The sequence below is a fragment of the Garra rufa genome, chromosome 7 (assembly GCF_049309525.1).
Source record: "Garra rufa chromosome 7, GarRuf1.0, whole genome shotgun sequence".
In the NCBI taxonomy this organism is placed as follows: Eukaryota; Metazoa; Chordata; class Actinopteri; order Cypriniformes; family Cyprinidae; genus Garra; species Garra rufa.
Window position 1 is genome coordinate 16,298,116 of NC_133367.1, and position 13,451 is coordinate 16,311,566.

Genomic DNA, 13,451 nt, shown 5'->3' on the forward strand with positions numbered 1-13,451 from the left:
TAGTCTTCTACATATTCTTTTACATATTTAGCACAGTCAGACAGCTATACCTTTCAAAAGTCCTTGTTTTCCACCATTAACATGAACATTCCTATAGATAGATAGATAGACAGACAGTTAGACAGATAAATAGATATTCAGAAAATGTTCAGAGAATGCTATGGTGAACTGAGTGTCAGCCTCTGCTGGGGGAGGATTCATCACCAGAATAACAGGTTGAGTGTTTTGAGCAGACAGCAGCGAACATTAGATAGGACTTTCAATGAACCATTAAGGAAAATGTTTCATGCCCTTGTTTTGTTCTGTCTGTGCTGGTTGAATCTCATGGGTAAGTTATGTAATCATCTGTATAGTTTAAAGTTAAAGTTTATTACAGTTCTATTGTATACCAGACTAACAAATATCATGATATTTACTTTGATTTGTTGAAGTTCAATGTTTTTATCATAATTTTAATTTTAAATTTCTATGCCTAATTTCAAATTCTTCTGTGACTGTTAATTTCTCTTGTTCAGAAAGCCAAAACTTCAACTGAACCACTTTCAAATTCCAGGCATCTTTTATTACTTTAAATTGTCTTTGTTTGAAAAAAATGTACAAATGCAAATTCTTGCTAGCAATTTCACAAAAAAAAAAAATATATATATATATATATTTAAAATAATCCAGTTGTAACCAAAAATAACTTCAAATGTCATGGACAAAAGGCATAAGAACCCTAAGTGAAATAACAGAATAAATAAATAAATCTTTTTCAAATTATTGAGCAGAATTAAACTTTTATACTTCAATTATTGTGCAATTATTTTTAAAATAAATGATGTAACACACATTGATTTTAGTCTAGATAAAATATAAATATTGGTTTATGCTTATCTGCCTTACATTTCACTTTGCTGCTCTGGATGTTATTCAGTTCATATTTAACCAATTCAATCTACAGCTGATTTTAGGCTATAGAAACCACCTGAAGCTTTAATTCCCTGGTGTTAATGTTTTTCAGGTGTATTTGGGACTGAAACAAATGTTATAAAGTCAGTGATGGAGGGAGATTCTGTTACTCTAAACACTAATATTACTGAAATACATGAAGATGAAGACATGCTGTGGATATTTGGTGCTGAAAAGACTCTCATAGCCAGAATTAAAAGAATGAAGCAAAACTTTTTCACATATGATGATGTTCTTTATGACAGATTTAGAGACAGACTGAAGCTGGACAATCAGTCTGGATCTCTTACCATCACAAACATCACAACTGAACATGCTGGACTCTATAAACTAAGTAGAAGTGGAATCAAGTTGTCATCAAAAACATTCAGTGTTTCTGTCTATGGTGAATAGAGATGATTTGTCCAAACATTCATATTTTCTTATTTGATTAACTATTTCCATATTTAATAATTTTATATATTGTGATCACAGACACACAAACTCAAAACACTGAAACAAAAATATTATTGAAAAGATCCATATATGTTTTTCAGCTCGTCTGCCTGCTCCTGCCATCAGCAGTAACTCTTCACAATGTTCATCATCATCATCAATCCAGCAGAATTGTTCATTGTTGTGTTCAGTGGTGAATGTGGAGAACGTGACTCTCTCCTGGTACAAAGGAAACAGTTTATTGTCCAGCATCAGTGTGTCTGATCTCAGCATCAGTCTCTCTCTACCTCTGGAGGTGGAATATCAGGATAAAAACACCTACAGCTGTGTGCTCAACAATCCCATCAGCAACCAGATCACACACAACATCAACATCACTCAACTCTGTCAGCCATGTTCAAGTACGGTGCTGGTTTTATGATTATACCTCTATATTTTGTTGTAGATTGTCACATTCACCTCTGTCTTTATTCTTACAGCAATGGACCCAGACTCGCCTTCACAACAAGACTCACCTCTAAAAGTGTTGATCTCTGCTGCTGCTGCTGGATTCATATTGATTGTCGTAATTGGGATCTTCGGGATTTGTAGGAAATACCGAAGAGCTCATCAAGAAGGTAAGTTCCACCTACTAGTTAAACAAGTGTTTTAAAAACACCTCTTATAAATATTATAAATATTATATGTTTGAAAATTAAGTCACCACAGTGAACATTTTTAGGAATGACCATGCAATTTGACTAGCTTCAATGAAAATGAAAAAGTCAAGAATAAAGATTTAATTATTGCATACTCTAAGATCTAATTTTATAATGACATCACAAAATGCATACATTTGTGCCTTGTATGTTGTGAAAAAACAGATCTATATTTGTTTTAATCTATCATTATTATCCTTCAAACAGCTCAGACTTGTGGCGAAGAAATTACGTATGCCGAGACAACGTTCTACAAAAGAAATACACGCAAATTGGTAAGAAATGTTATTCCCCACATTTAATCTTTATTATTTTAGCAGTGAGTCAGATATTGATGTGTCCATTTATGTCTGTATATTGATCAAATAAGTTAATTACAGGTCCCACTTTATATTAGGTGTATTTTAACACTATATATGTAATAATACAATTATAAATTGTTAGGTACAGTGTACACCTATTGTTGTTTTAATAATTTGCAAAAGACGTTTTCTGCTAATACGGATAGAACAGGATGTTGTTATCGGATTAATAAAGTTGCAAGTTTTTCAGCTCACATCATGTTTATATTTTGCATAATCACAGGCCTGTGCAGTTTATGGTACAAACGAAAAAATGCTATATTTTTGAGTTACAATAGCTTGTTCTGAGGAAGAAATGACAGAATTATAGTTATATAAAGAAATTATAAACCTAACATTACTTAATTTCAATATTTAATTTAAAGGAATATGTGTTCATTATGTTGCATGTTTTATAGAAAGTCAAAAAGGAGGATAGCGTGGACTATGTTCCTGTTGTCATGAGATGATGATCAAACTTCAGTCTTTTTCTCCAGTCCCAAATACAATCGTGGGATCACCTTCATTAAGAAACTCTTAAGTCACCCTCAGATTTAAAAGTCAGAGTATGGTTGTTTACAACAACAACAGCAAAAGTACATGGATGATGTGATATAAAAACAGAAAACCTAAAGCTAGTATTGAAAGCATATGTTTTCACCTTTCCTGCATAATCACACCAAAACCACATCTCCTCCATCAACATTGCAGATTTGAGCTTCCATTTACAATATTGTATGTACGATTTTGCGTGCTGATATATGAATAAACATTAAATGTCATATAAAGGGATTGTATATCTTCAAAATACTTGTATTAAACTGCACGATTCGTATAGACTACTTTTATGACTTTATATATTTCTTGAAGCTTGAAAATGTTCATTAAATGGATGGAAATCAAGATGTACAGTATGGGTTTGGAATGACATTAGGTTGAGTGACTGACAGAAATTTCATTTTGGGGTCTAACAACATATTGAAGAAAACAGCCTGCAAACCATAAATGTTAGTCAGAACAAGTCAAAGTGAACGCTGCTTTATTCGGTAAAATGCGGTTTGTTGAACAAACATCTTCTGCATGAGAAAATGTCTGCTGCTGTATGTGTGTGTTTGATGTCTGTTCATGTGTTTGTGTCTGAGGTGTCAGTAATGTGACTGTGTCTATGGCATGTGGTTGAAGGGTATTTTTCCATTTCTGCCCATAGTTTTAACAGTTTGACACAGTTCTCATCTGTACACACACACACACACACACAAGGGCATGTAAACTATAAACCCATAAACTTCTGAACTCATGCTGTGATGTTGTAGAAAAGCTCTGTTAGCTTCAAGAGTTTCCAGCGAGAGAGAGCGAAGAGTTCATGTTTTTTAACTATTATAAAACAGCACCAGCATGAGGCTGCTATACCACCACACTTTACTTTTGGGATGCTACCATGCAGGCGATGAGCCATATTATGATATAGCTATATCACAACCAAGTTGAATGTATTTTACTAGGTGGCCAATTCTTTGTCAAAACATTCAATACAAGTCAACTCCAACAAATGCAAAGGGAATTTCTAAAGCTAGGTAGAGGTATATACAATATCATAGGAATACATAAAAGGATATACAGGCTTGCACAATTTGCAGTTTTTTTTTTTTTTTGAGGGCAATATGAACTCAATATAATGCTTCACATAATTTTTAAATGCAATTAAACATTTATTTTTTCTTGAAAATTTACATATGGCACTGTTTGTCTCTAGAGTTTTCGATAATTCGATAAAGAACATCTTTCCACTGTAAAGTAATATTTTCATCAACAAAAAAGACACATAAGGGCAGTGCCAAAATAAACTAACAATAAGCTACACCTTACATGTCTATCTTTTTAAAATTTTGTTATAATGCTTAGCAGGATATATTCTGTAAAGGAGTTTAAAATAAATCAAGTTAAACTTGTTAGTTAAGAGATAGCGATTGGGCAGAAGCCAGACTTTTTTCCTATCAACATCACTTACAAATTGATTCCAATATGCTGCTGCATTTTGTTTTGAAGCAACATCCTTCTGAAAAAAAAAAAAATTATTGAACTTTTACATTGTAGGATAAACATATTTTATCTATAGGGGACTGACTTGGTGAGAGTTTTGGGATTTGCTGATAATTTAATCTTTTTTTTTTTTTTTTTGCTGTTTAAACAACCAATCCATTTAAAGTCAATCCTGCTTCCACTACACACAGTGCCCTGTGAAGACCAAAAGGAAGGACAGTGAATTGAAACAGTCCTAGTGGTGTCTGTAATGCGTTGTAGGGTCTCAAAGTTGAGGGCTACTTGCCACTTACACCGGTCTAGCGTGGTGATGTACTGAGCTCTTCCAATCTTCTCCAGCAGATCTTCCGCTCTTATCAAGGGGTTTTAGAGGTTTTGCAGAATCTCAACTGTAGTAAGTAAATCACCAATCAGAATTTTTTTTTCTGCACAGTGGATAGAAATGCTCATGGTCCCTTACTGAGAGAAAAAAAAAATTAAATATGAGGGGGAAAAAATATATATATATTTTTTTTACACTTTCTCATCAGTTCAGTGTTTCTGCAGGTTATAGTGTCTGAGTTGTGCATAAAAGCAGGAAGAGACCCTTCACCTCATGCTCTAAATGCCAGTTGTCTCATGCACAAAAATGTTTGTCCACCCAGCAGATCAAACCACTTTTCTGAAGTAAACCGAACACAAAAGCTTTCGGTTTGACTCAGAAGCTGAACATAATAAGACTAGTGTGTGAAATGCAGACAGTAACTTTTTTTAACTTTGTATTTCTGCACAACAATTGGCTAAACTGGATATATACTGTACATCTATTTTTTTTTAAATAATAGAGTTGGCTAGATTAATATTCTTTTTATTACAGGAGTATACAGGAACTTATACATATTATATTACATATTTATAGCTTTCAAAAAATGTCCTTGTTTTCCACCCTTATGAACATCTATATGGATAGATGGTTGGAAGGACGGACGGACTTAGCATCAGCCTCAGCTGGGGGAGGACTCATCACCAGAATAACAGGTTGAGTGTTTTGAGCAGACAGCAACAAACATTAGATCGGACTTTCACTGAACCATTAAGGAAAATGTTTCATGCCCTTGTTTTGTTCCGCTTGTTCTGTTTGTGCTGGTTGAGTCACATGGGTAAGTTTTATATGCATTATTATAGTTTAATATTCAAGTTACAGAGTAATATTCTTATTTTGCTCATGTTAATGTTCTTCAGGTGTGTTTGGGGCCAAAACAAATGAAATATTATCAGTGATGGAGGGAGATTATGTTACTCTAAACACTGATCTTACTGAAAAACATGAAAATGACCACATACTGTGGAACTTTGGAGCCGAAAACTCTCTGATCGCTAAAATCAAAGGAAATAAACAAATCTCTACATATAATATTCCTGATGGGAGATTCAGAGACAGACTGAAGCTGGACAATCAAACTGGATCTCTGACCATCACAAACATCTCAACTCAACATGCTGGAGATTATAAACTACGGATAAGTGGAGCCAAACAATCATCAAAAACATTCAGTGTTTCTGTCTATGGTGAGTAGAGATCATTTATCCAAACATTCACAAATTCTTATTTTAACTATTTACACATTTAATCACTTTATATATTAAGATGATAGACGCAATGTCATCAGACTAAACACTCAACCAAAAACAAGACTGTTGATTGTATTTGTTCATATTTCTGATTATTCTCTGATGTTTTCCAGCTCGTTTGCCTGTTCCTGTCATCAGCAGTAACTCTTCACAATGTTCATCATCATCATCACAGCAGAATTGTTCATTGGTGTGTTCAGTGGTGAATGTGAGTGATGTGACTCTCTCCTGGTACAAAGGAAACAGTTTATTGTCCAGCATCAGTGTGTCTGATCTCAGCATCAGTCTCTCTCTACCTCTGGAGGTGGAATATCAGGATAAACAGCTGTGTGATCAACAATCCCATCAGCAACCAGACTCAACACAACATCAACATCACTCAACTCTGTCAGCCATGTTCAAGTACGGTGCTGGTTTAATGATTTTATCTCTGTATTCTCTGTATGATCAGACTGTTGGCAGACTGACACATTCACCTTAATTCTTACAGCACTGGACCCACTCTCTCCAACACAAACACCTCTAAAAGTGTTCATCTCCGCTGCTGCTGCTGTTGGATCTCTGTTAATTGTAGCTTTATTTGGGTTCTTCTGGATCTACATGAAGTGTAGAAGAACTGATCAAGAAGGCAAGTGTTACTTACATATATTATGTGTTTGAAGATTCAGCCATCTGTTCAACTGAACATTTCTATAAATCACCATGTAATTTGACTAGCTTCAATAAAATTAAAAGGTCAAGAAAAAAGCTCTGATTATTGCATACTCTGCTTAGATCTAATTTAATAATGGCAATACAAAATGAGTACATTTGTGCCTTGTATATTGTGAAGAAACAGATTTGTATTAATCCACCATTATTGTCCTTCAAACAGCTCAGACTTGTGATGAAGAAATTACGTATGCCGAGTCAACAATCTACAAAAGAAAAACATGCAAATTGGTAAGAAACTTTAATCTATACTATTTCTAGCAGTGAATCCAATTTTGATGTGTCCATTTATGTCTGTATAATGATTAGATCAGATATTTAAAGTCCCCACTTTATATTAGGTGTCTTTAAACACAATGTACTTAATAAAATAATAAATTGTTAGGTACAGTGTACACCTATTGTTATTTTGATGAATTGCAAAATACTTTTTCTGCAATTAAGGATGCAACTTTTAGGGATTGGACTGGATGGTATTGCATTTACAAAATTGTCAGTTGTCAGCTTTCACCATGTTTATATTTTGCATAATCACGGGTGCAGTTTATGGTACACTTAGAATGAAAAACGGTATCTTTTTGTCACTAGAGTAGAAATGTCAAAATGATATGTATATAATGGTATTACAATTAATTACTTAATTTCAATATTATAAAAAGCAAACAATTTTAGCACTATGTTGCATGTTTTTATAGAAAGTCAAAGAGGAGGATAGTGTGGAGTATGTCCTGTACCTGTCGTCATGAGATGATGATCAAACTTCAGTCTTTTTCTTCAGTCCCAATTACAGCCGTGTGATCACCTTCATTAAGAAACTCTTGTAAGAATCACAACAACAGCAAATTTAATATAAAAAAAGATTTGATATAAAAACAAAAAACCTAAAGCTAGTATTGAACGCATAAGTCTCCAAAACCACATCTCCTCCATCAACGATGCAGATGTGAGCTTTCATTTACCATATTTTATGTACGATTTTTAGTGTTGATATATGAATAAATGTTAAATAAATCAGTTTGTCAAATAAAGGGATTGTGTTTTTTTTTTTTTTTTTTTCAAAAGACTTGTTGTTATGTATTCAGTGTTCAGCATTGGGTAAATCCTGCAATTACTAGGTTGTGCTTTTGGTGGTGCTGTGTGACCCTGTATATACTTATATTATATACCTAAATATACTGATATTTAGACAAATACAACAAAATTGGCGACGAGGAGTGGAAATATTGAGTTAAACTTTGTACTGATACAAACTGATATAGACCAGCATACTTTTTTTTGAAGACGATGAGTGCACATTCTTGAAAACGCTGACGGCAATCAACTGGACATCAAATCAAGATAATCCATAAACGGAATGGCGACTATTGGGCATATTGATGCTTTCGATGAGGCCATCGAGCAGTGGACAACATATATTGAACGGTTTGAACACTTTACAACGGCCAATGATATTGAAGAGGAAAAAAGAGTACCAGTGTTGTTAAGCGTTATGGGCACTAAAACGTACGGTCTTCTACGTAACTTGATTGCACCGGCTAAACCGGGACAAAAGACGTATCAGGAGATTGTTACAGCGTTAACGGAACATTTCTCGCCAAAGCCCCTTATAATAGCAGAACATTTCCGTTTCCACAAACGCAATCAAGAGGAAGGAGAGACTGTTGCACAATATGTAGCAATTTTAAAACAACTCTCTGAACATTGTGACTTCGGTACACATTTGGAGGATGCACTAAGGGATAGATTTGTTTGTGGATTACGCAATGAAGCGACACAAAAGCGACTTTTAACGGAGGCGGCACTTTCGTTTCACAAAGCAGTGGAGATCGCAGTGGCTGCGGAGACCGTCGCTCGCGAAGCGCAACAACTCAGCACGTCCCTGAAAGTGAATGCAATGCATGTTTCCGCGCCCAAACAGCGACGCAATTGTAATAGATGTGGAAAAACGAACCACACAGAGGAGGACTGCTGGTATAAGGATCAAGCCTGCCATTCATGTGGAAAGAGAGGCCACATTGGACGCGTGTGCAGAAATAAAAGAAACTTTGAGAAAGAAAGAAAGCATGAGAAAAAGTTCAAGTCATATAAAAGACTGAGTAAAAATGATAAAAGACGAGTACATCATCTGGATGCTGGAGGAAAACAAAGTGGTGAGTCGAGTACAGATACAGAGAAGGAAATGTCACTGTATATGATAACCAAAAGAGAGCAACTCGCACACATTTGTATAACTCCAGAAATTGAAGGGAAACTGATGGAGATGGAATTAGACACGGGTGCTGCGGTGTCCATAATTTCAAAAGAAAAATATGCTAATGTCTTGCCGCATATTCCACTTCAGCCGACCGACATAATCTTAAAAACATACACTGGAGAAGCGCTATCACCAGTAGGGGTCATCAGCGTAGCAGTAAAATTAAACAATCAGTCTGCACAATTGCCTCTGTACGTGGTCAACAGTGATGCCCCACCATTATTTGGAAGAGAATGGCTGAGATCTATAAAACTCAACTGGCAAGACATAAAAACAGTCAAACATGGAGTTGCAGACACTGTAGACACTGTGTTAAAGCGGTACTCCAAAGTTTTTGGGAAAGAATTGGGCACTATGGAAGGAATTGAAGCAAAAATTACGTTAAAGCCTGATCATACTCCAAAATTCTGTCAACCAAGGGTAGTACCGTATGCCATTCGACCAAAAGTAGAGGCTGAATTGACACGCTTAACAGAGATGGGAGTGATTTCACCAATAGAGTACAGTGAGTGGGCCACACCGGTGGTACCAGTGATAAAGAAAGATGGTTCAGTGAGACTGTGTGGTGATTTTAAAGTGACGCTCAACCCAGCCATATGTGTGGATCACTATCCCATTCCATGCATAGAAGATCTATTTGCATCTCTAGCTGGTGGTCAGTTATTCAGTAAGCTGGATTTGTCAAACGCTTACTTGCAGATGCCGGTCGCACAGGAGTCAAGGAAATTACTCACCATATCCACTCAAAAAGGGCTATTTTGCTATAACCGTCTCCCCTTTGGGATTGCCCCAGCTCCTGCATTCTTTCAGAAAGCGATGGATCAAGTTCTCTTGGGGATTCCAAACACTCACTGCTATCTAGATGATATACTGATAACAGGACGAGATAATGCAGAGCACCTCAAGACACTAGACCAAGTTCTCACTAGACTGGAAAAATATGGTCTGAAATTGCAGCGTGAGAAATGTGAATTTTTCAAACAGTCACTGGAGTATTTGGGTCATTACATTGACGCAGCTGGACTCCACAAATCACCAGAAAAGATCAAAGCGATTATGGAAGTGCCCACACCAGTCAATGTAAGTCAGTTACGCTCTTTCCTGGGAATGATTAACTATTATGGTCGTTTCATTCCAAATTTGGCGTCTGTTTTGAATCCACTTAATACTCTTCTCTGAAAAGAAAAGAAATGGTACTGGAGTGTGGCTTGTGAACAATCATTTCAAACTGCAAAGGATCTCCTTACCTCACCAGCAGTACTCACCCATTATGATCCAGAGCTACCCATTCGTCTTGCCTTTGATGCTTCCCCGTATGGGGTGGGAGCTGTGATATCACATCTGTGCCCCAATGGTGAGGAAAAGCCGATTGCTTTCGCGTCCCGAACACTCAGTAAAGCGGAACGAAATTACGCTCAGATTGAGCGGGAGGCTCTGGGCATAATTTTTGGAATTCGCAAATTCCATCAGTATTTATACGGAAGAAGGTTTACCCTCCTCACTGATCATCAACCCCTAACTGCTATTTTTAGTCCTAACAAGAGCATTCCATCCATGGCAGCAGCCAGAATGCAACGATGGGCTTTACTTTTAGCAGCCCATGATTATGTCCTTGAGTATAAGAAAGCAGCCCACCATGCCAATGCGGATGGACTTTCACGACTACCATTGCCAGTGACACACACAGAGAAAATGGACACAGTGGATGTGTTCTATGCCAATCAGGTAGCCACCCTGCCTGTCAGTAATGCTGAAATTAAACGTGACACCTTAACGGATCCCACTTTGTCATCTGTGCTGGACATGGTTTCATCTGGACGGTTCCCAAGACCCAATGATATACCCACAGACTTGCTACCTTTTGTGACTCGTCGTCATGAGCTTACAGTGGTACAAGGATGTTTAATGTGGGGAAGTCGTGTCATTGTACCCCCCAAACTCCGCCACCGGGTGTTAGCTGATTTACACATAGGCCATCCTGGGGTGGTAAGGATGAAACATCTTGCCCGTAGCTACGCCTGGTGGCCGGGTATCGATAGACAGATCGAGTTGCAATCCAAATCATGCCAGTCATGTCAAAGTATCCAAAATGCTCCCTGTCCTGCACCGCTTCACCCATGGATTTGGCCAACTCATCCTTGGGAAAGGATTCATGTGGATTTTGCTGGTCCCTTTGAAGGCCATATGTACTTCATTGTAGTTGATGCACACTCCAAATGGCCTGAAGTCTCCATCATGGACAGTACTACCACAAGCAAAACTATTCAAGTATTACGAGGACTTTTCAGTCGTTATGGTGTCCCTAATGTCATTGTCAGTGACAACGGCCCACAGTTTTGTGCTGAGGAGTTCTCATTCTTTCTGAAAGCGAATGGAGTGCAACACATCCGTTCTGCACCCTACCACACTTCCAGTAATGGGCAAGCTGAACGTTTTGTCCAAACACTGAAACACGCTCTAAAAGCTTCCAGGGGGTCAACCCCAATCAAACAGCAACTTGATGGATTCCTGTTAACATACAGGAACACTCCTCATGCTACTACTAAGGAGTCACCTGCAATGTTATTCCTCAATCGCAAATTAAGAACCCGACTGGATCTTCTTAAACCTAATCTTGCCAGAACCGTGAGTCAATCTCAGGAAGCTCAGCAGTTACGACGCCAGGGACACTCCAAGTCGAGAGAATTTTCTGTTGGAGACTCTGTCCTTGTCCGTGACTACCGAAAAGGAGAAAAATGGATACCGGGAGTGGTAATGTCAAGAACGGGACCTGTCTCCTACAACGTCAATGTGGGCATTGCTGGAACTTGGAAACGTCATGTTGATCAAATGTTGAGACAGGAGGCCCCATTGTCTGACACCTCGATTGAGCCAGATGTTCCTGTTTGTTCTGATAATTCCCAAGCACATTCCCTTCTGGAGAATATCAGTGAAAAGACTAATGATCTTGTAGATGTGATAACTGATAACCCAGGGTCTGGTAACATTGACACTGCGCCTACTGAGACAGTACAAACAAGAGAGACTTTAAAGCGCTATCCTACCCGTCTCATTAGACCTCCTGATCGTTATCAAGCATCCTAATGTATATATTGTTAAAGAGAGATTCATGCTGAGTAAACTTAAGTAAAAAGGTGCTTGTTTCACTGTGGTTAAAGTTAAATTCAAGAAAAGTAATAGCACCTTGTTTTGTATGGTCACCTTTGATTTAAGTTGGGAGGAAATGTTATGTATTCAGTGTTCAGCATTGGGTAAATCCTGCAATTACTAGGTTGTGCTTTTGGTGGCACTGTGTGACCCTGTATATACTTCTGAATAGTTCTTAAGTAAAGAAGAAAACAGTGGTTAAGTGCACTCGGTCTCCATTGTGTTATTGTCCACTAAATATACTGATATTTAGACAAATACAACACTTGTATTCAACTGCTCGATTCATATGGATTACTTTTATGACTTTATATACTTCTTGAAGCTTGAAAATGTTCATTTAATGGACGGAACTTAAGATGAAAGAAAGTAATGACATTAGGTTGAGTAAATGACAATTTTCATTTTGGGGTCTAACAACATATTGAAGAAAACAACGTATATCTGCAAACCATAAATGTTCATCAGAACAAGTCGAAGTGAATGCTGCTTCATTCTGTGTAATGCGGTTTGTTGAACAAACATCTTCTGCATGAGAAAATGTCTGCTGCTGTTTGTGTGTGTTTGATGTCTGTTCATGAGTTTGTGTCTGAGGTGTCAGTAATGTGACTGTGTTTATGGCATGTGGTTGAAGGGTGTTTTTCCATTTCTGCCCATAGTTTTAACAGGTTGACACAGTCCTCATCTGTACACAAAACAAACAACAACAAAAACGATCATATCCAATCAAACAAAACATCATTGTGTCTATGAAACATGAACTGAATGTTCAATGGCATGTGTATATCACTATAAACCCATGAACTTAGGAAATCATGCTGTGATGTTGTACACAAGCTCTGCTAGCAAAAATAACAGACCTTATCTCTAACAACTCTTATTGTGACTATGATTGAATTTACATACGTTTTTAAAAAAATTAGTCACCTTGTCAAAAATGTACTAGTAGTGCCTGGTTTCCTTCAAACATGATGACTGGAAATTAGGTTCATCAGACCACAGAATCTTGTTTCTCCAAATCTGAGAGTTCTTTAGGTGCTTTATTGCAAATTTAAAGTGGATTTTCATGTGTCTTCACTGAATAGAACTGAGCTTGGCCACACTGCTACAAAGCCCAGATCGGTGGAATTTTGCAGTCATTGCAGTCAGTTTGGAATGAATAAATTAAGCATATTCTCCAGACACCTACACCACTTTCTACAAGCAATATGTGAATGCTTCTGAGCTAAATTTAACTGTCCCAGATAAGGGTATGAATGTAAT

General features: G+C 37.1%; 1 protein-coding gene across 1 annotated transcript; it reads left to right on the top strand.

Moving 5' to 3' along the window:
- Window positions 1-1,041: 1,041 nt before the first annotated feature.
- LOC141337987 (SLAM family member 9-like) lies at window positions 1,042-7,533 on the top strand. The gene is made up of 5 exons (XM_073843560.1): window positions 1,042-1,336; window positions 1,488-1,787; window positions 1,896-2,003; window positions 6,190-6,284; window positions 7,483-7,533. Exons 1-5 carry the CDS (start codon window positions 1,042-1,044, stop codon window positions 7,531-7,533), a joined length of 849 nt encoding a protein of 282 aa, XP_073699661.1.
- The last annotated feature ends 5,918 nt before the right edge of the window (window positions 7,534-13,451 follow it).

Excerpts from the sequence above, each read along its gene's own strand:
- LOC141337987 (XM_073843560.1), top strand. The coding sequence starts at position 1,042 with ATGGAGGGAGATTCTGTTACTCTAAACACTAATATTACTGAAATACAT. Across the intron at positions 1,788-1,895 it reads ACTCTGTCAGCCATGTTCAA|ACTCACCTCTAAAAGTGTTG; the intron begins GTACGGTGCTGG and ends CTTCACAACAAG. Across the intron at positions 2,004-6,189 it reads CCGAAGAGCTCATCAAGAAG|CTCGTTTGCCTGTTCCTGTC; the intron begins GTAAGTTCCACC and ends GATGTTTTCCAG.